General features: G+C 40.6%; 1 protein-coding gene across 1 annotated transcript; it reads right to left on the reverse strand.

Annotated features, from left to right (window-relative positions):
* Nucleotides 1–293: 293 nt before the first annotated feature.
* LOC118236219 (A disintegrin and metalloproteinase with thrombospondin motifs 15-like) lies at nucleotides 294–27,111 on the reverse strand. The gene is made up of 8 exons (XM_035434398.1): nucleotides 25,849–27,111; nucleotides 15,232–15,364; nucleotides 12,976–13,143; nucleotides 8,233–8,516; nucleotides 6,423–6,600; nucleotides 5,728–5,903; nucleotides 3,487–3,662; nucleotides 294–2,937 (listed from the first exon to the last, which is right to left on the reverse strand). Exons 1-8 carry the CDS (start codon nucleotides 26,809–26,811, stop codon nucleotides 2,166–2,168), a joined length of 2,850 nt encoding a protein of 949 aa, XP_035290289.1. The 5' UTR covers nucleotides 26,812–27,111; the 3' UTR covers nucleotides 294–2,165.

The raw sequence follows: 27,111 nt of genomic DNA on the forward strand, positions 1-27,111 counted from the left end.
TCAGTCAGTTCATTAAATTTTTTAAGTTGTTGTTTTCATACTGGCAGGATGGTCTTAACCTTTTTTTTGCTTTTCCTGCAGTGATTGACATATTGAGCACTGCTCAGTCTCTTGTTCCAGATAACATTGCAAAATGCCAGAGCATACCATTTAGCCTAGGTCACCATGCAATAGAAATTCTACTGTTCTCCTCTCTCTACTGATAAAGGGAATATAAGCAGTGTATTATGTTTTTCTACTTCATACTGTATATGGAGGGGAGTTTATCCTGGAAACCTTTATTTTTTTCAGAGAAGGAGGAATTCAGTTTCTTGTTATAGTTTAAGACCAGCCTGCAGGCAGTATTGCTTAAGAGTTTTGCTAAGAGTACTGTTTCCACTGGGTAAATCAATATTGTGTTATTGATTTGACAGTGAATACTTAATTTGTCATTAAAACAAACATGTCAAGTATATTTATCAGATGTGCAAGGCAAGCATGGCATGGAAACCTGATGTTTGACTCATTAACCTTTGATAGCACAGATACATGAACACTAATACAAGTCCTATATCATTCCATGATCTTTGCTTATGCAAAAGGAAGAGTGTATTCATCTACCCTGAACAATTTCCTGGATTTCCAGGACTCTCAAGGCTAAGACTCTCTAAATTTTTTCTTCTATACTATTCTATCATGACTCAGAAAGAATGGCAACACTTTACTTGAACTATGTTCCATAAAGACCACATAACATGGATATAAGCAGGACATAACCCATGCCATTACCTGACTTGACAGTGTGTTACAGCTTACAACCAATGCCATTTACACCACCATAATGTATGCAGTGAATTTAACAAAACATTAAAAATAAATGTTATACAGTAATGACGGTCTTATAACATTGGTCATAATTAGTCATCATAAATAATTATGAGGTGTTATGTCATGCTTTCGACAATGTTATCTAGGCCTCATGATGTATAGTTACAGTAAAGCATTATCAAAAGAGTGTATGTAAGGGTTCATAGCTGGTCCGTTCAATGTGCCACACTAACTGAATGAATTTCACATGTACTTGTCTATGCCAGCCATGAATATTTGAAACAGCATTAGCTTTTCACATTTTATAATACATCGTAATTTGGAATGGTGGTACCAAATATAACATTACTATTATTACTATTATTATATATCCTTGAGTATGTCTTTGACATACAAAAAGTTTATGGCAATTTACACTATTAAACATGTCTTAGGTCACCACCCAAAAGATATCATTGAATCTAGTCCAAGCCCTAATAATTCCATATTTAGAAACATTTGCAGATAAAACTTCACAGTTTTTTCAGTCTGTTAAATTTTTCAGTTAAGTGGAAAGATTTTTTAAACATATGAAAGACACTGTTTATTAACTAAATTGACATTAATATTTGATATTAAAGTAAATGTTCAAATATTTCAAATATTCAATATTCAAATATACAGTAAGGAATGTATTTCACAATAATTGAATATATGTCAAACCTGCCAAATATATCAGTTATTACTGCTTTTGCTGTTGTGATTTTATGATCATGCTACTGTAATTATAAAAACATAGTGCATATAAAAATATATTTCTATGTTCTACAATATATGTATAAAATGCATAGGCGTGGCAGTAGAAATCTATGTTGACACAATTTGAATATTTATATTTATATATTAACAATGTAACCTTTTTTAAAGGCCAGTTTGCCAAATAACTGCTTTTTGCTTATTTTTTAAACTTGGGTTGTATTCTTTACTTTGGTCTTTGTCAAGAGTAGAGAAAATTCACACATTAAACAAATAGATATAGGGCACATTTGCATGTAACAGGTGTATATGTGTTGCGTGTGTGAGCTTGTGTGCTTTATTGCTCAGTTATGATCAGAGGTAGACGTCTCTGTGTAACACCAACTCCATATGAATGAAACAATTGGGCCCACAGTTTGTACCTCTCGCTCATACACCTCTGGCACTGTTACACCCTTACCCTGTTTCATATTTTCCTTTCATGTGGCCCATGTTGCAAGCAGATGCACCAGAACAAACAAGGTTCTGGATCGTTAATCAGTTTTTTTGTTGTTTTGTTTTTTGCATACATTTTAACAAAAAATAAAGCAAGTGTCTGTTGGAAATTATGGGAGGGGGAATCATTAACAAGGAGGTAATTTGCAGAAGTCCAGTTCCTGTGGCTTTCGTTTACCAATACAGTGATCCCGAGGCAAGAGCAAGCCTGTCTGGGTGACACATCGCAGCACCCGTCGTTTGAATCCCTTCCCGCAGGTTTTGGAGCAGGGGGACCACTCCCCCACGTCCCACATGGGACAGGGGTCCCCGCATGGCCTCATGGCGTTGGGCCTCTGCGCAGCGTCGCAGTCGGACGCCGCCTGCCCGTCCAGGTCCAGGCACTGCACCAGCCTCCTCTGCAGCCCGCTCCCGCAGGTCACCGAGCATTCGTCCCAGCTGGCCACCGTCCACTTCAGCGCCGGCCTCCGGTACGAGGCCTTCTTCAGCTCCATCTTGTCCGCCTCGGCGAGCACGCTGTTCTGAGAGTGGGCCCGGCCCTCCTTCTTCAGGAGCTTGTCCTCCTTGTTCTCTTTGGCCAGGTAGAAGGAGTAGCGGATGCGCGGAGGAGTCATCTTTCCCACGGAGAGCACCTCCACGGTGAGAGCCTCCAAGAGCGGCCTGGCGGCCTGGAGCGTCTCCGTGGCGGTGGTCGTGCCGCTGTACCGAAGCAGGCTGCCGCGCACGATGATGTCCCTCTCCACTGCCGACACCACATAGTTTCCGTTCAGCAGGTACTTGCCCTGGCTGTTCTTCACCGCCAGGTAGTTGTCGTCACTCACCATGCCCTTGTAGCCCCGCTGCCGGATGTCCACGTTCGAGGCGCCAACGGGAAGCATCACCACAAAGTTGTAGCCATGTCTGTGCAATCACACAAAAATCAGACAATGATTTCAGAAAATGTTAACTGTGTCAGGCAACAACAAGGCAGGAAGTGTTATGCAAACAGTTGGCTGAAAGTAACAGAGTGACAGCCCAACAGAGTGTGAGCCGAGAAGCTTCAATGGTTCGTTCAGCTAGTTTCAAAATGGTTCATTTGCTGGACTACTCGAGGGAGATTATAAGATTTTGTCAAATATAAAAATAGGTTTATCCCTGCCACACATGTGAAGTAGAGGCTGCATATTTAGTAGTTTTACAGTCTAAACGCATTGCTGCTGTGCATTTACTGATAAGACATCCATAGTAACATTCAGCTCATGTTGGGATGGCAGGTACGCCATCATGCCACCAACAGTTTGGCACATGGTACACAACAACAGCAACAATAATAGAAGTAGAAGAAGAATAAAGCACTTTGTTCCTTTATTTGGAAGGTTTAGTATAATAAAGTAACGACAAGACAAAAAAAAAGAATAAATAAAAAGTAAATTAAGAAATAATAATGAAAAGAATGAAACAGATACTCACAAGGGTTTGGTGAAGAGCCCTGAGACTTTCTTGCAGCTTCGGTTGTCCCCCCCACACACACCGCACTTATTGAACTTCTTGTCGGAGCCCAGCTTTCCGTCACAGCCGGCCTTGATGCATTTCCCCTGCACACAGACAGCGGACGAGTCCGGGGAACAGGGAGTCCCATCCACCACCTGCCAACAGCCAACATTCAACAGAAACATTCACGTGACCAAGGACGGGCAAAGAAACAAGCAATTCTGGCTAACTACCTTGCTCAAGGGTTACAAAAACAAAATATTATATAGCTACCAAATAGATGTATTCATAAACTACAATCAAAATCATGGTGTAGCTTACTTTACATAGAGGTATAAAACATGTGCATGTGCATGTATGGCTGTTTTCTATATCAACTGCATACATGCACATGCACATTTAAAATACCTGTATTTGAATACATTCATGTGAACACATAAATGCATGTATTTGAAATACTGCCAACGCTAAGCCTGACAAAGAAGGTTTGGTTGCTCTTTTTAAGCCCCGCCCATTCTCAGAAGTATAGGTGATGAAAGCAGTCACCATTCAGTTGGCTGCTATATCTAAGGCAGGATAAATACTTCACAGTTCAGCCAATGAAAGCTCAGCATTATCACTATACAGCCAGTGAGAACAACGTATTAACTGTCCCTACATGGGTGATGGGAATGTCAGTGGAAAAATGTGTAGCTCTTGACGACGTGTGACATTGCCGATGCCAGACCAGGCCGCTGGTATCCTCACGCTACACTGTCAGAGCTTTTGGTCTCACCATGTGTTATTCAGTAAAATTATCACCATTGTCTTCCAAGAATTGGCTGTCCACCATTGTTATGAACTTGACTTCTCTTATAGGCCTATAAATGTTCTAAAACTTTTATTTTCTTGCCAGCACTGTGTATTATTTGAATTTCACAACCGTCTAAAATAACAGTGCTATGCCAAAGAAATGTCACAGAATCTCCCCAGACAGACTCTTTGTTGATCAAATGCGTGTCTGTTCCAGAGGCATGTCCGCTCTGGTATCTCTTTTGGAAACATATGTTCATTTATGGCCACAAAGCACGCCTAGCACCAATATCAGCAATAGGAATTCTTCAGTTAAACTGGTTTAGTATTCTATCACAGCATATGCACAAAAAGCAATGCTGAAAATCTATTTTTAATTTAAAACTATCAAAATACATTGAAACATATCAATGTAAAAATTCAATGATGTGCCTTTCACAATAAAAATAAAATAAAAATTCTGGCTGGCTTTAGGAGACAAAATCTCTCTCTAACTCCCTCTCCCCCCCTCTTTCTCTCTCTCTCTCTCTCCCATGAGTCCCTGCTCTGGCTCACTTCACACCCATGTATCTCAGGCAGATACCCTCACTCCTTCCAATCCATTCTTCTTTCTCCACTCCAAGGAAAGAACAGTGCTCACGCCTGTACTCAATCCAGTAGCACATACACGTCTGTGTCACTGCCCTGTTTTGTTGTAGCATTTTTTTAATGTCTCTGTCTTCAAATATTCCATACAAATATTATTATGTGCTGTTTTAATCACAATGCATAATAGAAATGAACTGTTATCAATTTCCATACCCAGATATTTATACTTGATATATTGTGGACTGTGTTGATATTCATACTGTAGACCATGACACAACGTGTTTGCTATTACTGCTGTAATCTCATTAGCATCCCTTGTTCAACTGCATGCACCTACCATAATCTGTGTGTCTCCACCAGAATCAAATTAACTATTAATGACCTGGAAATTGTTAAATAATTGTTGAATAAATGTACGGCTTGGATGGGAAACCTCCTGTGATACTATGTTGCTGGGAGAGGTGTTTGTAGGCCAGTTGGGAACACTTTTCCAGTAGCCCAGAGCAGTGATGGGGCGCATTGTGCAGTAGAAGGTGCTGTCCTTTGGACAAGACCTCAAACTGAGACACAGACTAACTCACTGCGGTCACTGAAGATCCCATTCTGTGGGATGGGTGTGGGCATTAACCCTGGTGTCCTGGTCAAATTTACACAAAAAGTAGTTCTCTTCATCTGGGCAACAAATCATACCCTACGTGTGATTGGCTACATAATCACTTGCATTCTCATCCACTTTGATTCCCCAGGTTGTCATAGCGACAGAGAAGTGACTTCTCTGTTGCTTTGCCTGCATAGATAAATAAACGTAAAATAAATAAAATGGCTGAAACGATAACTAACCTTTGGAGCGAGGACGTAGAAGTAGCCTGTTCCATTGGCTCTGCAGATGAGCTTGCACTTGTCCTTGGCGGAAACCCCAGAGTATTTGGGGACCCATGTCACGGATGGGGTGAGCCTGTTGGTGTTGAGGCTGAACCCATTGAAGGCCTCACACTGCTCCTCCCGAAAGCTTTTACCTGTGTGGTTAGATAATTATGGTTTAAGCACTTTTTAAAAAAAACCACAGGTTTGGAATTCCTACAGGAGTTCAGGAAGGGCAATGTTTTGTTTAGCAGCTGTCCTTGACATTTGTTCAGCTTAACGTTATTTGTTTAACTGGACAGGTTTTCTCCTCTGGCCTGGTGCTCATACTCTGTTTACATCGGCCTATTTGGCTGCTGGTCTCTCAGCTTCACACCTTGTGGTCTGAATGGAGGTTTTTTTTTTTTTTTCCTGTGTTTGCTTTGGTTCACTGTGAAGAATAACCCATGAGCACCCACTACAGAATGTGACACCCCCCCCCCCTTCACCCAAAAGAGAAGTAGGAGCATAATCAGTTCTCTTGGCTTGAGAGCTTGGCTTTTACCTCAGCAATACAACTGCGGTTTGAAAACCCTGCAGCATTACATTACATTTATTTGGCAGACGCTTTTATCCAAAGTGACGCACAATAAGAGCAGCAGGCCTTAACCCCCATTACAGGTGCTCAGACGTACCTGCATCCGAGCAGGCGTTCAGGTTGCACGAGCGATACTTGACACGCACTCCCTGGCAGTACTTTCCACCGTTGGCCGGCACAGGGTTATTACACTCCCTCTTGGCCAGCTCCACGCCCCCACCACAGGTGCGGGAACAGGGGCCGAACGCACCCCACTTGCCCCATCGTCCATCCACCTGGAAACACAAAAATGTCTGGTGATGAGCACTATTTCAAATTGCATTTTGAATATTTCTATTCTTTGCTGTATCTCCATATTCCAGGAGTTCAGCTTGATCACCTTTTAAATGATCCACTGTACAGTTATCCCCAAATTATCTCAATTGTGGGGATTTTCTGGTCATATAATGTCCTATAGAACATGTCCATTGTCAAGCACTGGCGTGACAACATGTTTGTAAATGGCGCTGTACAACAGAGTCATTTACCCAGTCGTTCATTTGTATGTTTGATATATAACACAGGCTGCTCTTTTTACTTCTTTTTGTATGGTTTATACCTTTATACTGTGCCTCCTGCAAAGCAACTCATAGCTCCACCATTCTGATTGTAGTTTATAGCTGCTTTTATTTGGAAGGTATTTTGAAAATCAAATAACATTTCAACATATTTTTTGCTGCACAGTGCGGAAGACGCCACAAGCACTTACACAGGACCAGCTAATTCTACCCTAATCCTAACCTTAACCATTAGCAAGAAAAATGCTGACATCCTGCCAGTGGCTATGGTGAACTTCCACCCACATATTTTTGCCCTTCCCTACCCACGTGCCGGGTCACACCCTGCCCTCCTCAGCAGACCGTGCTGCCCTGGTTCTCCAGGGTCTTGATCACAGAGTACCAATCGGGCTTCTCTGCTTGTGGCAGTTACTGATGTGGTCAGTTCACCCAGGCTGTTGATTGCCCGTGTGTGTCTTTTTCCTATTTCTGAAAAGCAATCACATTTTTCCCTCTGACACGCCCCAACCCCTGTGGTCCCCCTTTTGTTCTCCACACCCAGAGCCCTGTGGGTTTACATAAATCCGTTCAATAACTTCAAATAAAATGCAGCGCAAATGCTTCTGGAAATGGTCAAGCAGCAAAAATAAGAGACTCAAATCCCATGCTTTCCAAATTCTTTCCTCCCACATTTGTCATGATTTCAAAGCAGGGTTCCCAAGCCCTGGCCTTGAAGAGCTGGTTCTAATTGTTCCTTGGCAATTATTGCAGTTTTCTTGAGTCAAATTGTTTGCTGATTTTATGCGAACAAAGACAGCAGACCCTGTGCCGCTCCAGGGTCAGAGCTGAGTAACCCTGGTTTATAGGTTTCTTCAGACTGTGAACCATCCCCATCCTCTAAACCCAGCCTTGACATTAAAAGAGGATCCAAAAATCGTTATTCAATGTTGGTTCCCACCTTTAGAGTAATTAGATTCAGTAAAAAAATGTCCCATATAATATTTTAGCTCACAGTAAAGTAATGTATGGAACCCCACCCCAAACTATAACATTGCCCTTCCCCCATTGTAGAGAACTGCTTCAGGTAATTTAATACAGTTCAAATACCATACATACTCCAAAGCTTCAGCTATGTCATAAACATTGTTATTTTTCTAAGTTGTGTGTTGTCTAGATATCACATTTGCCACATCCTGCATCAGAAATACACTTTTATACTATATAGTTATTTGACTCAGTATTATACTTTTGACTCTATGCTATGCATTGCTGTTACATTGAAAGTGGGTGGATTATTTTACATTTGCAACTTCACTTTATCCATCATACAGATTTGTGAAGAGGTGACAGGAGCACATCGGGTCCCCTCACCTTGTCCTTGGTAGCATCCTGCTTGTTGGTGCAGATCCCCCGGACGCACACCATGTTGTCTCCGCAGCTGGTGCCGTCGGCCCAGGGGAAGTGGCGGGTCTGGCACACCAGCTGGCCCCGGGCCTTGCCGGTGCACCACAGCTTGGTGCAGGACTGCATGTAAGGACAGGGCTTGGACCCCTCACCGAACGCCAGCTCACACTGACGGCTCAGGCTGTAGCTGGTGCCCGGGAGCACCTCGGGCAGGGCCAGGAGCTTCTGGGGCTGATCCAGCAGGCAGTCTCCTACAAGGACACCAGACACACTGCTTGGGTACACTCATATATACTATGTGTGTATGTACAGGCATTTATGCTCTCAGATGCTCTCATCCAGAGCAATCGAGACAGCATTTCCCATAAAGCATTTGACATTTTTTTGCTTTATCTTCATTTATACACCGCTCAACCTGGAACAGAACCTGCAACCTCCAGGTTACCAGCCCAGTCCAAACAACAGCACAGGGCTGTGAGACCTGCTCACATCGCACGCTCCCACAGAAGAACAACAACCTTCTCAAACAAAGCCTCACGTCCTTGCTTTCCTGGTTCTACTCCAGAGCTCCAGCTGCTTCTGTCATTTCATTCAACTGTGTTTATTTATCCTAATCAAAAAGATTGTAGCGCCTTAAACCAAAAATAAACAAAAAAATACATGACCACCATTAACTGTATTAATAATCACAGAGAGCCTTTGAAAATGGCTAATATAAACTTTAGATTGACAGCATTTCCATCCCCCCTACCCTCAATTACACCACTCCTTTAATTAAACAAGCAATCATGTTAGAATTAGAACTATCTAACGCAAGCCAAGTTGTTTTTGCCTGAGCCTTTTCAGATAAACCACATAAATACCTTCCAAGCACCGCCAGCCCTGAGGCGGAGTTCCAGGGGAGTGGAGAGGGGTGTGGGGATGTGGGGGGGCCGTGCGGGGGGGGTTGTGTAAACACTGCTATGTGCCGAGTAACGTGTGCAGGGCAACGGGCGTGAGATGGAGCGGGGCCTCTCGGCGGTAACTGACAGAGTGACCCTCCACCGCGCAACCCTTTGACGGCACAGGGCTTCTGAAGGGTTTGACCGTCCCTGACACCAACGTGCCAAAATCACCTGAAGTGCAGTGACGTCCGACGCCACTCCAGCCCGCGCGCAATCTGGTTAACCCCTCAGTGTGCCACCTGAAGTCACCCCGCCTCTCTACCCCAGCCTGTAAGACTTCGCCCTTCACATCCACTGGAGCCGACATGACATGGGTCACAGCGGAGTGATGCTTTTCAGAGAAATGAGCAGTTCCCGGAAATATTTAAATAATTGTGCTGGTTTCATGGTGAACTGAGAGTTTTCTGGAAATCCTAAACAGTGCTCACTGTGTCATGATTTGGTAAAAGTTAAAAAGCAAAGCTCTGAAACGTGTAGATGAAAAGTTCATGATCTTTTAAACCAGCACTATGCTTAGAAAGCACAGTACTTAATGTAATGGAAATGCATTAACCAGCTAAACATCACTCTGGATTGCATTTCATATATTGTTGTATGATTGAAACAAAAGATACATTCCTTGAGTAAACTGTACACCATTCAGCCACTGCCTTCTTATACTATTCTGTATTTGTAGATAACAATACAGCTCAGCTATATTAGCATGACTATATGTAATTTGTAGTCTTCCATATTACTCTGTCAGTGTATTCACACGTTAATCAATGGGTGCTATAAATCCACCTGCTTAAACAACAATGTTTTAGTAAACAACTATCATGACTTAATTTAGACTACAGCAATAAGCTTTAAAAAATCCTTTCAGCCTATGAACTACCAATTAGAAAGATTTAAGTGTCTGAGAAAATAATCATAAAAATAAATGTTCAACCGACAAATTACGTTAAATTATTATGAGAGGTACAAGGTGCAGACATTCTGTCTGGGCTCTGCCCAGACACACCAATCCCCCAATAAACAGACAGGAGACCCTTGTCAGACCCTGAGAGTGCGCAGGCACTGTCATTATGACTTTTGGGAGCATTTCAAGACTTAAATGAAACAAAGTTATCACCAAGGTGCTGAATAAAAAAAGTATACTGTGTATAGATTAAATGGAACACTCACTCATAAGAAAATATGTTTACCGATATTATTTTGCATACCAACACTATCTTTGGAACTTGGTGGTCCAGTTTTTAGAAATCAAGATTCGTTTTTTTTTTTCTGAGCACCACAGCAAGTCCTTCACTCTTTTTTGTGTCTCTCTACATTCTAATCTGAAAATAAGTGTCCTTGGATAGTTAATTGCTTGTTGCCATAGCATCCAAAAAACTTCAAGTAGGAATAAGGTCCTTTGAATTCTTCTAATCAGGTGATCCAAGAGCTGACAGTAACCTCCTTATTTGACCATGGTAAGCACCAGGGAGAGAGAGAAAAATACTTTATACATTTAGTTGCACTCGAGTGTGAAGATTTTCAAAGCAGAGGGGTTTGCTTTCTATACAAATCTTTATTTCCAGTGTAATTTTTCTGTCCTGGCGAATTTCCTGAAAGGAACGTGTCTGAAGATTTTCTATTTTAACACACGTGGGAAACTCGTGACTGTACGTAGATGCCAAACCAAAAACCACAGCTAGTTGTCAGACCCTTCTAATTTCAGACAAATTGTCAGGGCAACGGTCTTTAAAATAGCAACTTGTCTGTGAGCTGCAAATTACAGTCATCTGTGGGCAGGCTCCACAGTTCACCCTACTTGGCACAGGCCCAGAATGCAAAGTGCAGACAGGATTTCACCGAACTGTCCTAGATTGCAATGATTCCGGGGAGCTAAATATATATTGGGTTGTTATAATGCACTTGCGCAGCTATCAATAACGTCTTTCCTTTCACGGGCAGAGAACCATCTGTCTCTCCAATGAGCAATGTGCTTTTCATTGCATATTTATATTTAACTTGGGTCTCTCCTTTTTTTGACAAAAATGTACACAGATTTGTCAAATATGAGACTGACTAAAGAAGCCATCAATAAAATTCCAAATCATTGTCTGATTGTGCTGTTACTATGAACTGTCACAGCAAAATTAACAGTTCACTTCTTCTAAAAATAATTATAAAAATAATAAATCAAGATAAGCCAGATGAATTGGAGTTCAGAGACCAGAGTTAGCGCATGGAATGTCCACAACAGAATGTGATGTCACCAATGGAGAGTCAAAAGAATAAGTGCGATTACTACCCTTGGCTTTTAAGATTTCACTTCCTCTTCTATATCAAGGGACCAAGAGCAGAGATGTCCATAGAGGAGGCACAGCACCTATGGGGGCTGAAGGTTGCCAACAGTCCCATATTAGCTGGGAGGTCCCTTATTTCAACACAAAAATTATTTGTCCCATTTCCAGCATGACCTCCAACTTCTACCTACCATTGATGAATTGCTGTGACACACACTGAAAATTGAAAATGACTGAATAACCAAACCAGATAACACTTTTGTGAAAATACACATTCAACTAATAACATCCTCCCCAATCGTCAATGTGTGTGATGTATCTTGTATTTGAGCAATGCTACATAGCTGAATAACAAAAGTGAACCCAAGTAGCCCTTGTTGGACGTTCCAAAATTTCACAGTATTTTGCGGACCAGTGATCCAAAGTGTGTTGGTACAATCAACTGAGTGCATTCATTTTGCCTTGTTCTCAAATACTTGTTTAAATATTACAGAAAAACCTAAATTCATTTCAAGTTTCAAATTGAAACACAAGTGGAATGATAAGGCGAGCAAAAAAACTCACTTGTGTGTGAGTATACTGGCACAATGCTAGCATGTCAGCTGCTGTGCCCATTCTGCAGACATGGGTGGAACAGAAGGTAAGCCAAAGAAATAGTTTGTGATTTTGGAGAAAATAAAAAAATGTTGGGTGGAAAAAACTAAATATATATAATTTTTGTAAGCCATATGATACACTAATGAAAATTATTAATCATCGGATTTGTAATCAGTGAGGATGTAAAACATGCACACACGGCAATGACCCATTGACCCAGAATTCCCCACAACCTTGGCTATGCTGCATTCCATCTGAAGGAGACCGTGAGGAATTAGCTCCCGGCATTGCATCAGCATGACTGGCATGTTAGGAAATCTCAGGGAAGGTCGAACAGCAGTTCTACAGCTGAAGGCCTCTTGCTCAGCACTCAACAGGCCCCTTATTTTTCCTTTGGTGAAGAAAATGCATTATGCCCACTGCCATCTTCCTAGCAGCACAGAAAGGGTGCCCATGGGACTGATCCTTCAGACCACCTATAGGGTGCCTCTGACGTGTCTCTACATTACATTGTTCACCTCCAGCTACTTTACTACTTTTCAATAGCGAATGCTAAACATTTCTAAAGATGTGAAATTCTCCGCTTGGAGCACCTTCTTCCATTGAAATCCAAGTGTAGCTGGAATGCTTTTGCCTCATTGCTGTTGCTTCCGCCTATTCTATGCACCTTTGTAGTCTGACAACGAGGAGCCAGAACTCTCCAAAAAAAAACATTTAATGAAAAAAAAGGAATTTCTAAGTCTAAGTTTTTTGTTTGTAAACCTGTATGCATGTGGTGGACCTGCCTGACTGATTCTAGAATATCCACAAAATTTGAACACATTGGTGAATAAGTCAGTAAATGGGGTCTGTATCAACAGAGGGGAGGGTCGGCGCTGCAAGTGCTGATTACTAACCATGGCCGCTGTCCAGGAAGTCAGTGATGATGGCCGCACTGCAGGCGGACCAGGGGTTGGTGCGGTCGATTTGTATCAGCGTAGGGGACATCATGTGGTTGTCCTTCATCTTCCCAAAGACCTCTTCGCAGGCCTTCACGTTGTCATGTGGCATGTTGAAGACGTGTCCTGAACCAGGGGAAAGGGCACCCAGATGCAACCATTAGAATGCTAGTCTGCAACTAGCTGGTCCTGGAGAGCTGTAGGATATGACTGGAATGAGGTCAGCATTATACTGATCAATTAAAGAACTTGATTTCACACTGTAAAAAATGTGTAAATTTTACAGTAAAATACTGTTAACTGCATACAGTAGCAGTTTGTATATCAAACAAATGTTAAATGCATTAGTTTTTCACCATGAATAATATTTACATATCAGCTGTTTACATTCTATACCTTCAATATTTAACATATGTTTACTGTAAAATTCAATCACAATTTTTTACAGTGTACTTACCTCACCTCATTTCACCTGATTGCTCGGGTCTAAATTGGTTGCTGACTTTGAGATGGAAAGAAAATCCAGAAGACCCTGTGGCTCTTCAGGAATAGGGTTGCAAAATCCAACACCAGGTGTACAACTCCTGGAGGACTGACAGTATGCTGGTTTGTGCTCCAAACGATTATTCAGGCTTAATTCTATAAACAGCTGTCGTACACTAGGGCCGGTTCACTCCTATATCAGTGGAAACATTTTAACAAAGAACGCGGTACATGTGTAGACTGCAGCTGGGGCGCATGGATTAATGACGGATGGTAGATAAGATGAATGATTGCACACATTAAAAAATTTAAAGCAGAAGTTTGGATGAAATCCCGACACAGATCGGCCTTGTAGTGCACCCCTGCTCTATATGTTCGTACTGGGGTCTATTTCTGCTTAACCCCCCCCACCCTTTACCAGTTAAGCAATATGAGTGCATATTTGTTCAAAAGCTGGCATACCTGTACGGAACTGCGATACTAGGAGTCAGGCCAAAGCACATGTTATGTGTTAATGCAAGGGCGCACAATGACTGCCAAACTGTTTTCAGATTTTGTGCCAGCTTCTGCTCTTGATTATTTAATTTGCCCAATCATTTCTTTCATTGACATTTTTAAAGGGCTACAGCCACAGTTGTACTGTGGTCTGATATAGAAGTGAACTAGCATTGGTGTATACAGCTGGTTTGAAAATTAAGGCAGAATACTTGGTTGGAAATAAAGACAGCATGCACACCAGACCTCCAGGACTGTGCACCATGGGTTTTAAAGGATTTTTTCCAGCTAATTAAGACTGCAGCTGCATAATTTAACAAATACAAAGACCTTTTAGATACAAAAATCTGAGCAACATACTAAATATCTGCAAGGTTTTCTTAGGGATAGCTTATGTGTTTTTTGGAGTCTTTCTGACTCACGTCAAAATTTTCTACTAGGCAGACAAAAAGGTTTAAAAAAGAAAAAAGAAAATAATGATTACCAGATAATACATGTTTTTAAAAAGTTGCCATAGGCACAGTAACTGTATGCATTAATCTGTACATTATGTTAGGTGGATACTCAACATTTTATCCCCAAAAGCCATTGTTTTGGATTCCAGGTAACTCAAGTTTAAACTGATTCTTCTCAGCAGGGCTCTTTCACATCTGCAAGCATTTTTCCATCTGTTCTGAATCATCTGTCTTTATTCCCAGCTCTTCACAGACGATCTAAAACACTCAACAGCAACTGTCACTGGGCCCTGTTATGAATGGGGCCAGTCTCCACTGGAAAAAAGAGAGCCTCGTGGCAACCAGACCTTTAGCCCAATGTCATCACAACTGATCAAAATGACAGGCATTGGAGTGAAAAAAGCACACTCCCTCCCACAACCTGTCTGACGCTGTGCGATTAGTGTTTACGACACTGTGCAGGTGTGTGGGGCAATGGTACGGGAAGGAACACATTTGCATTGTGCTCTTTGCTTTGCTGTATGCAAGATGGTCGTCTCCTGCTTTAGGTTGTAAGGTTTATTGCATCCGGTAAAAAATTTTGGGCTACATTTATGTATGAAAAGTCCATACAATATAAATAAAGACCAAAATAAAAATCATCAACATAAAGCAGGTATTAATTTTGCATAATTTGACTTGATATCGTTTTTATCTAATGTGTTTTATTAAACCTTGCTTCTGGTTTTTTAACCTGTTGAGAAAGTTGGGGTTAAAATTATTCCTCCTCAACTAGACTCACCCAGTTCGTGTGCTGTGGTGAACGCTGAGGGAAGCCCGTCATCCTCAATGACAGAGCAGCTCCTCTTGGAGTCACACATGGTGCCTACGTCTGCCATGCCCAGAGTGTCACAGGTTGAGGCTCCACACAGGTCCTTGTGAGGTAAAAAAAACAAAACCAGTTTCATTCGGCTCAATATGTCACTTTGCTTTGAGATGAGCTAATGTCAGCTCCAGGAAAAATATCAACTGCTGCTGGTGAGAATTATATACACTTATGAGGTGGATTACTGATTTTTAAAAATCAGTTTTTTTTTGTTTTCTCTCCATGTGTGGTTCTGTGTTTGCATCAGTTGAACCATTTTCCCGTTTGTCTCAACATTTTGGATTGTTTGGATGATAACAACCCAGACACAACAAGCCAGGGAAATGAGAAACACACCATTCCCCCAAAGGTGTACAGAGGTACCTTTCACAATGCTCAGAAAAAGTGGTTAAACAGGTGCTAAAGAAGATGGAGCTTGGACTTAAATGATCGGTTAAAGATGTTGATGACTCATCACCTAACCTAATTTCTTGGGTCTGAATTGGTTAGCTGTCCCTGCAGCTCTCAAGGTTGAAAGTGGTAGACGCCTGTTATAACTGGATGATAACTAATTATTCTATTATATGAACACTTATTATTATACTAATAAGTGTTCATAAGTTCTTTATATTGTGATGAAGCAATGTAATGATGTAAGTGATCTCCTCTTGTCATTGTTGACTTCTTCATATCAAAGTTAATATAAAGTCCAATTAATATTTAAAAGAAAGTGCTGAAGCAAACATTCTGTTTATAAATTAACAAACTTTTGTTCAATTGACTTCAAATGAAGTCTTTGTAAGTAACTATTTAGCAAAGCAGACGGCACATCATGATATCCTAACTCTTGGAAAGCCAACATTGCTGTTCACATAATGTGCTTGGGCTGTTTCAAATTAATATTACTAAATAAATTTTGACACCCCAACAACATGTAATATTATTCTTTGGCAGCACAGCACAGCAAGGAGAAAAAGACTGCAAATCCCATAAAGCATCAGTAGAAAATTTAAACAATTTACTGCCTTCAGGACTTTGATCTATCATTTCTATGTCCACAGTGAAACTTGTTCTTTAGAAACTGTTTACATACCACTTTCCGTCAATGCACTTGTTTGAACGCATGTGTGTGTGCATGTGTGTGTGAGAAAGAGAGAGAGAGAGAGAGAGAGAGAGAGGGGTTAGTGAGTGTACATGTATACATGTGTATGCATTTGTTTTTCAGGTATATAAATTATAACCTCACGGCCACACAAAAAAAACCGGTATGTCCCAGTAATATAAATTAGACATTTGACATTTATTTGATTGCTATTAGACAGACCTTTCTGTTTTAGTGGCCTTCTTTAAATGACACTAACAGCACAAGCCATACAGAGAACTGTTTCCCCCTGGAAACTAGCCTGCCAGTTATGTTGTGGAGAATGACCTGGCATGTGGCGCAGTGAACTGTGATGTAACTGTGAAGTCCTTTTCCAGACCCAGAAATGGTTCCAGGAGGTCTGGAAATGTGTCATAGCTGGGGCTTTTTCCACAGTGATAGCCATCAGGGAAGCACGGAACACTTTTGGATGGGAGTGACAGAGATCTATCCCTCACCAGAGAATATTAACTGAGAGAGTTTTATGGGTTGGAATCCATTACTAATCTTTTGGATATCAACTTTGTAATATCTTGCATAGAGAGCTATAGATTCCACATTCATTAAGAATCTTCCATTACCGAAAAGTGTGTGTGTATGTGTGTTTGTGTGTGTGTGCATGCGTGTGGGTGTGTGTATGCGTGAGTAAAAATATTGAGCAAGAATCCATTCTTCGTCATCAAGTGTGAACAACATATTCTTGACATTCAACCATTTGCAAAGGATCACGCTGCATATGTTAGTTTGCACACAATGTCCCCTGAGTCCCTGGCACGTTTAGTTGGCTACCTTGTTTAGCTAATGATTATTCCAAAGAATCCACCAAACATTTTCAAATGTTGAGATAGGCCTAGTACCACCTCAGCTGTACCTTAGTCCAAATATAGTTACAATGCATAGCATATACATAAAGTTAAATGATTTTGCACAATTAAACTAGTAACTTTATCGCTCTCATTCCCTTGCAACATATGTCTGAGGAATCATTTAATTAGCAGGCTAGCTACCTTTACAACCAGCATTTCCAAGTTATGCTATGCTACGAGTTCTGTAACTACCCTGTTGTTGGTTTATTATTAGTCAACATACAGCACATTAACCAAAGCCAATACAATGCATCATTAGCCATACACTAATTGAAAATATCCTAGTTTGAATTTGTGTATTGTGGCTATTGTTATACAGCAAGAATTTGTATACAGCTTAGCTGGCTAGCTTGCCAAGCTAAGTTGCAACATAAAATCCTGTCAAATTGGCTGTTTATGTGGTTACATTTTTAGCCAGCTAGAAGATCATCTTTACATTTGATATTCTGATTAACAAGCATGTTACTACAAAATCACTCATTTCATATGCAGCTGAAAAAGACAATACATTTTAAAAGTACCAGAAAATAATAACTTAGCCAATGTTTACAGGCCTTGACTCATAGATTTATTGCTTGACGGATGATGACTAATGGGCAGCAATGGGCTTGCAGCACAGTTTGTAGAGACAACAATAATGCCTGTGATGGAGAGACAGTGCTCCACTACACCATGTCCCTTATGTTTAATTTTATGAATAGACAAAGAATGTGCTCGAGTGGCCCGTAACGCACTCCATGTTAATCTTCTGAAAGCATCTTTTTGCTTTTTAACATTGACAGCATTCTATCTGTTTGTGGGTAAATGTATAATATGAGCTGTAATACTAGCTGTAATGATAGGAATGGTGTTGTAATAAGTGTCATGCATGACAAATTCAAAAGCCTTAACAGTGGATTTTTAATCTTTTCATTGTCTTCACAGGTCATCTTAACAACCTAAATCTACACAAATAGTCGTTATATGTCACGTGTCACAACTACTTCATAGTGGTGTAACAATAAATCACTCCAGATCACTGTATCAAAGGGAAACGATACAATCCAATGGATACAATGTGCAAAAATCAATCCGTATCGTTATTAAATCATAGAAAAATATTTTGCTGAGATTTATACCGCTATTTGTTCACCATTTTACTCCAGCAAATTCAGGAAACATACCCTCCTGACATGGCAGTAGTGCTGAAAGCTCTAAATTGTGTGTATGTTGCAGATCCTGCCCCCACTACTGTGCCTGAAAAAGATGGGGTAATGCCATGTGTATGTAACTGTTTTTGAAGTAGAACATGCTTCACATATGCTCGGTTATGCAATGAAACCCTCGTCCAAAGCATGTCATATTACAGTCTATGGAAGACCCAGTACCATCGATTTCACTCACAAGATGAACTCATTGACAGCAAGCGGCGCAAACATAAGTTTTTCATTATGGTTTCTAAGATTTTCCTTTTGAATTTCCTTTGTGCTTTCTCTGAAGTAAAACTTGTTTGTCACACTAGGATTCCAGGGTAGACTCCAGTGATCCCTCTGTTGTCAGTCTCCCATGGAGAGGAGTCACTGAATAAAAGGAAAAAGTGGGATTTCAGGTGTACAGGGTCTTAGATCTGATGTTCGCTCCTTTGAATTCACATAGCAAATTGCAAGGCAAATTCTCTGTATATTGTGCGAAAGTGGCAGTTTTTGTGCTCTGATGACAGCATGGTGGATTGAAATGTATATTTTGAGCAAATATGCTTGTCTAAGTACTGTATGACTCAACAAGCAAATACATCAGCCAATGCAACAATGCAAAGTACGCACTGAATAACCATGATCATAATATGATAGTATGCCAATTTGTGTGTTTAAGTTTACAATGTGAATCTCAAGCATTTATTTCCGTTACAAAGGAGGGGCTGGTTCACATTTGCTACACAATATCCTGTGTGGCTGGTACAGGGATTTACTCAGACAAAAAACTGTATGGATGCATTAAATCCACCTGGCTGGAACACTCAGGTTGTCATCCTGCGGTTAGAGATGTCTTTTGTAATTGCAGGTTTAGCTTATGATTTTGAAGCTACTGAACATTTGTGTGGTCCCACCATAAATACAGACTTGCAGTTTGTCTATACATCACCATTAGACAGTAGGCCAGCACTCTTGTTGTAGCCCCAGTGGTGGGGCTGTGGCAGTTTTTAACAGGAGACCCTTCACAGAAAAGGAATATACTGAACTATATTGAAAGTACTTGTGTGTTACCTTTATGGCATTTAGCAGACACTCTTATCCGGAATGATTACTTTCTTTTGAATGCAATAATTCTTTTGAATACTGAAGCAACTGTGGTTAAGCGCCCTGCGCAAAGATATAACAACAGTGCTCTACCTGGGTAATAGTCCTCCAGCATCACAGTTACAAGCCCACTTCCCTGTTATGCAGCACTTCTACCCCAATTGCCAATACAATATAATAATTGATATTATCATTATCAGAAATTAAATGGACAATTCAGGAGCAAATGTACAAATCACTGACCCTTTCTGCTATTGCAATATATATATTTAAAAATGGGCCATGCACCTGTATAAATATCAAAGGTGGTATGTATACAAAAGCTGAACGTTCCCCTAGTTGGTCCTTAGTGTAATGGGTACAAAATATTACAAACAGTTGTTATTGTAGCCCATTGTGCAACCTGGAGCCTGCTAACCATTATGGATAACAGTGATATTTCTTGCACATTACTTTTTAATGGTTTGAGTCATTTATATCAGACCAACCCTTCGTTGTCATGAGGATTTTTAGAGTAATATATTTATTTCAGAGATTAATAAGTAGACAAGAGACCTCAGATGAAAACAATGTGTCCAATCTATTTCTTAACCCCAGAGAGGGGAGGGGGGTAGAAAAAGAGAATGAAAGACATAGAAAAATGAGGAGGGAGAAGGGGGAAAAGAAAGAAAGAAAAAAAGATTGAGAAATTCCTAGATGCTAAGAATGAGCTAATGAAAATCAACAAAAAAGCACTGAGATCAAGCAGTCACAGGCCCCATGGAAGGGTCCGCTGGGTAATTGCTGTGTGCAGTGGGAGTATCCACTCTCATAATTATAGCTCCTGCTTTCAGTTAAAGGTGAGCGCTATTTATATTTAACGTCCAGCTCAATGTTGGGGAGTGAGATAGGACCAATTCTATTCATATATGCATATTTTTATGAAAAGAATTCATTTGACATTGCATGTTAAGGCTCTATTCAACCAAGTTTTTTAGTTTTGCTAATACAACTACAAATGCTGTTTCAACACCACTCTGCTTGGCAAACAGCACAGCAGCTCAGAGTCAGGTTACCAGTCATCAAAACTGTACACCAAATTTGGATGACTTATTACACAGTTAATGAACTGACAATTTAACTGGCTCATTCCTGCAGCCCTAAATTACATTTATGACTTACAGTAACATAAAGAAACCAAAATGACATCACCCAGATGTCTCTGAATATGGTGACTATATAAGTCATGGAAAAGTGGATCACACGTTTTTTCTTTTCTTTTTTTTCCTGGCAGCTGACTGTTGCATTTTTGTTTAAAACTTAAATCATTAAAGACAAAGCTAAGGTTTCTGAAATGTAATATTCTGAAATTTAATTGTAAATGTCTCAGCATAGTTCACTTTTGACACAGTAAAGTCCAGTGTTAATTCAACTCAGAGTACATATGAGTCTAATAGGGACTATATTTACTCTGTAAGAGTTAATTTAACACTGAATATTGTACTGTGTAGGACAAGGCACTTCTTTATGTCTATGTCATTTTCAAAGCTGCCATAATGAATTAATAAATCCTATAAAACTATTAATGCCAGCTGATATAACATCCATTATAAACAATTAACATAAGAGTTAGAATAAACAAATACTGGCACAATGTGTCATCATTGATACAAACCACTCACTGCTTTCTGATGTTTACATGCTTAGCACGTTTTTTTCTGGACTGAATATACATGCATATTACTTCTGCAAGTTATAAGGCAGGAGTCTCTGATCCTGAAGAGCCACAGGGTCTGCTGGTTTTTATTGTTACTCAGACCTCAATTGATCAATTAATTGTGCCGCTCATCTAACCTAATTCTAATAGAATTTAGTTTAATCATTCATGTGGATTTTTTAAATCATTATAATAATCATCATAAAGGTTAACAGTCTAATTAATGTGACAGATGAGAATGCTGTTTATTGTATGATATTCATTTAGCTATCAGCCGGCCCTGTTTGCTTGGTTTTATATATGGTAAAATGTCAAGTGTCAATAACACAAACAAAATTTATGCGAGTTCAACAAGGATGGACACACAACAATATCAGAGTAAAATAGACTCTATCATAATGTATTTTAGACTTAACATTTTACTGTGTAACTATGCCGTGCCTGTATACCAAACTGATGGAAGAGCTGTCACTCCAACTTTCTATTACCATTCAAAATGTTTGAGTGAGATTAGTATGTATTCTGACTTGTTGAGCAAATATATATTTTGTACATAGTGTGATTTGCATTGTAAGCAGATGTGAGAGCAGCTTTCCCATGTCAAGTAAGAGTTTAGGAAACCTAGGGGGAATTCTTGGGGTGGCATGTTTTAGGTATACTTCTACTTCACTTGTTACTCCACAGAGAACCAACTGAGGGAACTGGGCATATTCAAGCTGATCCAAAGGCCTTGTTAAGATCAGCTGATTTAAAGTGGCGATGAAGACACTGATTTGTTGAATTTTGCAACTGACCCCTTCTGATGGTGGCTTTCTTGCAAAATGTGAGAGATGTGGTGTTGTTTATTGTTTTCTGAAAAATCTTTCAAATTAGGGGCCATTCTGATGAATATGTAACTCAGTTACAACACTACACAGAGTCCACAGCTAACAGGAAAATGATTCAGTCTGCCGCAGTTAGCCAACTGTCTATTTGGGCATCCAAGCTATGCCACTACACATTTTTGGCTTGTTGCTAGAATACCTCACCGTGGTCAGCAAGAGACGGAAACATATTTCACTGTGGAAAACTCAGCAGAATCATACTGAACTCCAGCTGCCTTAACATTGGACCAGCCAAAAGCAGAGTAACTAATGTCTTTCTCACATTAAACCTATATCAAACTCAAGATCAAAATCAAGATTCATTATTGTCAGTCAAGAGGCAACTGATCACAACAGCAGTTTGGTTTATAAAACCGCTAATTGCTGTGTAAGAGGGTTTGCCTAAATATATTTCTGTATGGAAATCTTTGGGCCATGAAGTTCAAATGTAGAAAAATATGAGGAATATGGGAAATACTGTCATTTCATTCAATACATTAATGAGTGATAAATTGAATATTTGTCCTGTGCTCTCTATTCCCATTAGCATTTTGTCAAATTATAAGGGATTACATAATGTGAGCTCTGCACTACCCTAAATCATTTCCATGGTTAGAACAGCAGGATTTTATATATGAATGGGTGTGGCCACTGGCCAGGGGCTATGAGCTGTGACCAGCACAGTATTAAACTGTATACCGGACGAATGTGCCAAAAGTGACCTAAAACCATATGTTTCTGATATCTGACATATGTGTGCTGGTGGCAGATAGTGTAGTATTTGCTCTTGCTTTTGGATAGCCACAGGGTGGGTAGTTTTCTCCTTAAAATCAGCAACCAATTCAGAAACAAGGTGCAATGAGTTAATTATGAAATTAATTTCTTTAATTGATCATTGATTAAGTGGTGAGTGACAACAACAAAAAACTACGCCTCCTCCAGCTTTCCTAAGGCAACAGTGAATACCACCGACTGACCTAGAGTGGCAGGGAGTTATTCTCATGCTATTTATATGCTGTGAAAGACTGCTACTTCAAATATGCGCTTTATCAAATAATTATGCAAACAGTTATGCAAACAAAATCATAGATTTCCACCACAATGAAGTTGATTTGGCATGGCAAGTGGCCAAAAGCTGTGAAAACAAATGTGTACCAATGATCATGCTTAAATGATAAATGCTTAAATGTGAAAGAATGCACAGTTGAAAAGATATTTTAAAAGTACATATTAGACCATATCAGACATAGGCTAAGAAAAGGGACTTAATGCACATCCATGAACTCGCCAGTGTGTGTTCAGAATGTAAGGTAAAGTGTGACACTTGCAACAGGTGCTCAGTCAACAGCCCATCAGCTGTCAAAAAACATTGATTTGATCTTTCTTTGAATGGTACAATGAAAGCCTATTGAAACAGGATTCATGCTAACTACAAAACTTTCCCTTCTATTGTTTAAAGAGTCCACAAGGGGGCTGAACATAAGCACTGTATGAAAATTTGCAAGCTTTAATAATGTTTTCAATTATTTTTACCTTAAGCAACACCATATAAAATGTGCATTGCTTATACGAATATGTGGTCTACTGTATACAGCTGTAGCTTTGGAGCCCTCAATCACCACCTACACACATGCACATGCTTTTTTATGCAGGGTTAATCTGAGGGAGTCTGCAACTTTCATCAGGGAGAATAGCAGAGTCCGCAGGTTTTTCTCTTCACCTTAAAATCAGCAACCAATTCAAACAAATGAAGCCAGATGGGGTGAGTTAACTTTGTAATAATCTGCTTTAACTGACTGAGTATGTGTTCAGTAACAATGAAAACTAGCACGTTCTGTGGCTCTCCAGGACAAAGGTTGGGTACCCATAGTTTATACCAATAGAGACAGCCCTAGGATTCCACTGGCCCTAAATAAAAACGTTGTTGTGGCCCCAAAGTGCTTCAGCATAAATCACACCCACTACTTAACTTGAATTGTGTGAGCCAGGGATAGTTGTGGTCCTAAACAAATGCATAGGGTGTTTATGCCAGCGGCCAGCTCTATATACCATGAAAAAAATGCGCTCAAAAATATTACTCTTTGGCTGCAAGGAAATGCTTCAGTTGTGCTAAATTACCCTTCACAAATATTTAAGATGCAAAGCCAAGTTTAAGAGACGGCAGTTCACTCCAATGTAGGTCAGCATGTGCGTTATCTTTCCAAGTGTAAGCAGGGACCATCGCAATAGCGCGCGCCTTCGCTTGCCACAGTTTCAGACGCGCGTTTTCCACGCTGCTGCTGTGAGCAAGCAGGTGGGCTAGTCCCTTGGCTTTTGCACACAGCTCAGAGATTTCTCCCTTACAGCTCAGCGCAGCTTAATGGGAAACAGAACGTCTCAAAGCGATGAGTAGGATCACAGACTAGCAGCTGGAAGCAGGGAAATTTTCAGAGAAACAGATACTTCCCATAGTGCCCTCTGTGTTAAATCCCCGAACTATGACACGTAATATTCATTGGCTTAATTTTGGAAGAGAATAAACGTGAACATTCGTAGGACTTAATTGCTTTTCCTTTCAATCTGAAGTTACCCTGAAGCCAACAATGCCGGGCTTCCCTAAAATCAGCATGACAACGACAGTGAGTGACAGAATGGTGGTGTTTCTTTCCTTTTGAAAACGAACCATTGCATTATATGTCTTAATCCAAATATACCGTCTAATTCTCAAATGAGGCAAATGTTTCATGTTCACTATCCCCCTCCATCCGTCTGTTTCAGGATCAAAACGCTGCGTTTTGAAACATCGGCGCTTAATTCCTCTTTTTAAGGAGGCTCTCACTGAATTAGCTGGTGTGCTCCGATCATACAGTGATAACAAGAATAAGACCGGAGGGCAAACATGGGTATAGGCAGAAAGACGACGACATTACAGTGTGCTTGGGCAATGTGGCTGACAGGTGAACAGCACATCTCTTGGCTCTCTGTCTCGAACTCAGCGGTCACATGACCTGGGTTACTCCACTCCATGCCATTCACCCGACCTGACATGTAGAACACATGCTTAATTATCCCACTGGCCTCCAGCCAGTTTATTATCTCTTGCACCCCACTGCTAGCCGTCTTTCATGCATGTCTGCCGAAAATGCTTCTGGTTTGATATTCCTTTTAAACTGCTTAATAGAATATAATAAGCAGCTCTCATTTTATGTGACAGATACCAGATGTGTGCTTATTAGAGTACTTGCGGGGGCTCCGCATAACGAACCGCAGGTTGCCCATGGAGCAAACCTCAGCACTTTATCATCAGTTTAATAATTGTGGAATTTAGGGAGTGACAATGATTCTGGTATGAGCATGAACTCTCTTAAGAACCAGACATACTAACGACAAGAGTAACGATTCAGTTATTTTCCCAGACGAGAATTACTTCCCAAAAGTATTTGGCAAGCTGTTACTCACGACATTAATATGTTCACCTTTGGCCTGCGAGAGCCATGATTCAATCACAGTGGGAACAATTAAAGTCTTGTTAAATGTGTGAGAGATGTGTGGCCCTTCTGCAACAGGTCAGGGGTAGGGTCGTCTTAGCAATACAGAGTGCTGCAGATTTCACTTGGCTTTAACCGGCATCACAAGGCAGGGTTTCATTGATTAGCCTACATCCGAAGGGTGACAGTTCGCTCATATAAACAAATATTAAACGCATTAAAGTTGCAAGCAGGCTGGTGCTTACCTGTTTGGTGAAAAGGATCGCGGTATCCCAATACTCGGGATGCTTGTCATTATTTTTGTTCAACTTTTTCTGCCAAGTGCAGAAATTTCGCAGAGTCATAGCTGCGTTACCGGAAACTTTGGGTCCTTTGTCAGCTTCGCTAATGACCATGAACTTGACGACCACAACGTTGATGGAATTGAGAATGCTGGGGTGCTTGTAAAGCTTGGCCGCCACTGACATGAGGGTCAAAAGGTAATGTTTAAGGTCGTCCCCGTGGAATTTCTCCATGGACTCGTCGGCAACGATGAGGGCTTCCACATATCTGGGAATGGAAGCAAATCTTTTCGAGCGACCCAAGGTTTTTAGCACCGTTTCAGTCACATTCCCATTGAAGTGTCCGTGCATGTGCTTATATTTTTCCAAAGACTGCAAAACGTCCTGGTTCAAACCAGAGTCCACTCCACACCTAGAAGTTGAATTGCCGCTGTCGTGCGCATTGCTTCGCCGGCGAAGAAAGTGCGGTCTTTCCGCGTTCCCAGTGTGCTCTGATGCCGTGTCATTCTGTACTGGATTGATGAAATATTCCCACCCTTTGTACCAAAAAGCGCCTTGAATACCTTTGCACAGACTCACGGCTGCATATGAATCCCGGTCAGAATTAACAACCCCAGAGTAGAAGCACCGACTCAGATCTGAGCTTGCACCGGTATTTTGGGATGAAACATCGCTTTGATCAAAGAAGGCAGGAGCAAGGAAATTGGTATCTGGATGCAAACTGAGAACAAACTCCTGTTTGAATGCGTTAATTTTAAAAATCGCTACTTGTGCTTCCTCCTCGCTGCTAACAAAATTGTATTTTGCAGAATTTGGGTGATCCAGCCTATGAGGAATGCAAAAATCACTTTCAATAGAATGTGCAATTCTGGTATACATTGACAGAACATTAAAAAGCAATGCAGTTGTCCAAATAAACATAAACATGATTGTGTCTAAAATTGTATAGTAAAAATGATTGAAACCGGCGGAGAATTTCTCTGAAAGTTCGTTATTTGCGATATGATTAAACTGATGTGTGCGATAGCCTATCGATATTCCAAGGCACTGTTGCCTAGCAGAGCTGATGCTGTGTGTCCTTTTCAGTACAAAATTCCCAGTATATGATCCCCTTCCATCTTCAAACTGTCTGATGAAATGACTGCAGCCTTCTGCGGGCTTTATGCTTTTGCGTCATGTGTAAACATTGAGGGATTGTAATCAGAGTTTTGGGGAGGTGCTGGCGGA

Source organism: Anguilla anguilla, chromosome 9, assembly GCF_013347855.1.
Source record: "Anguilla anguilla isolate fAngAng1 chromosome 9, fAngAng1.pri, whole genome shotgun sequence".
NCBI classification, from domain to species: Eukaryota; Metazoa; Chordata; class Actinopteri; order Anguilliformes; family Anguillidae; genus Anguilla; species Anguilla anguilla.

Coding starts and splice junctions, on each gene's coding strand:
- LOC118236219 (XM_035434398.1), bottom strand. CDS start 26,811: ATGTTTATGTTTATTTGGACAACTGCATTGCTTTTTAATGTTCTGTCA. Junction 13,144..15,231: donor CACCACAGCACACGAACTGG/GTGAGTCTAGTT, acceptor CCCCTGGTTCAG/GACACGTCTTCAACATGCCA. Junction 8,517..12,975: donor CTTCCTGGACAGCGGCCATG/GTTAGTAATCAG, acceptor GTGTCCTTGTAG/GAGACTGCCTGCTGGATCAG.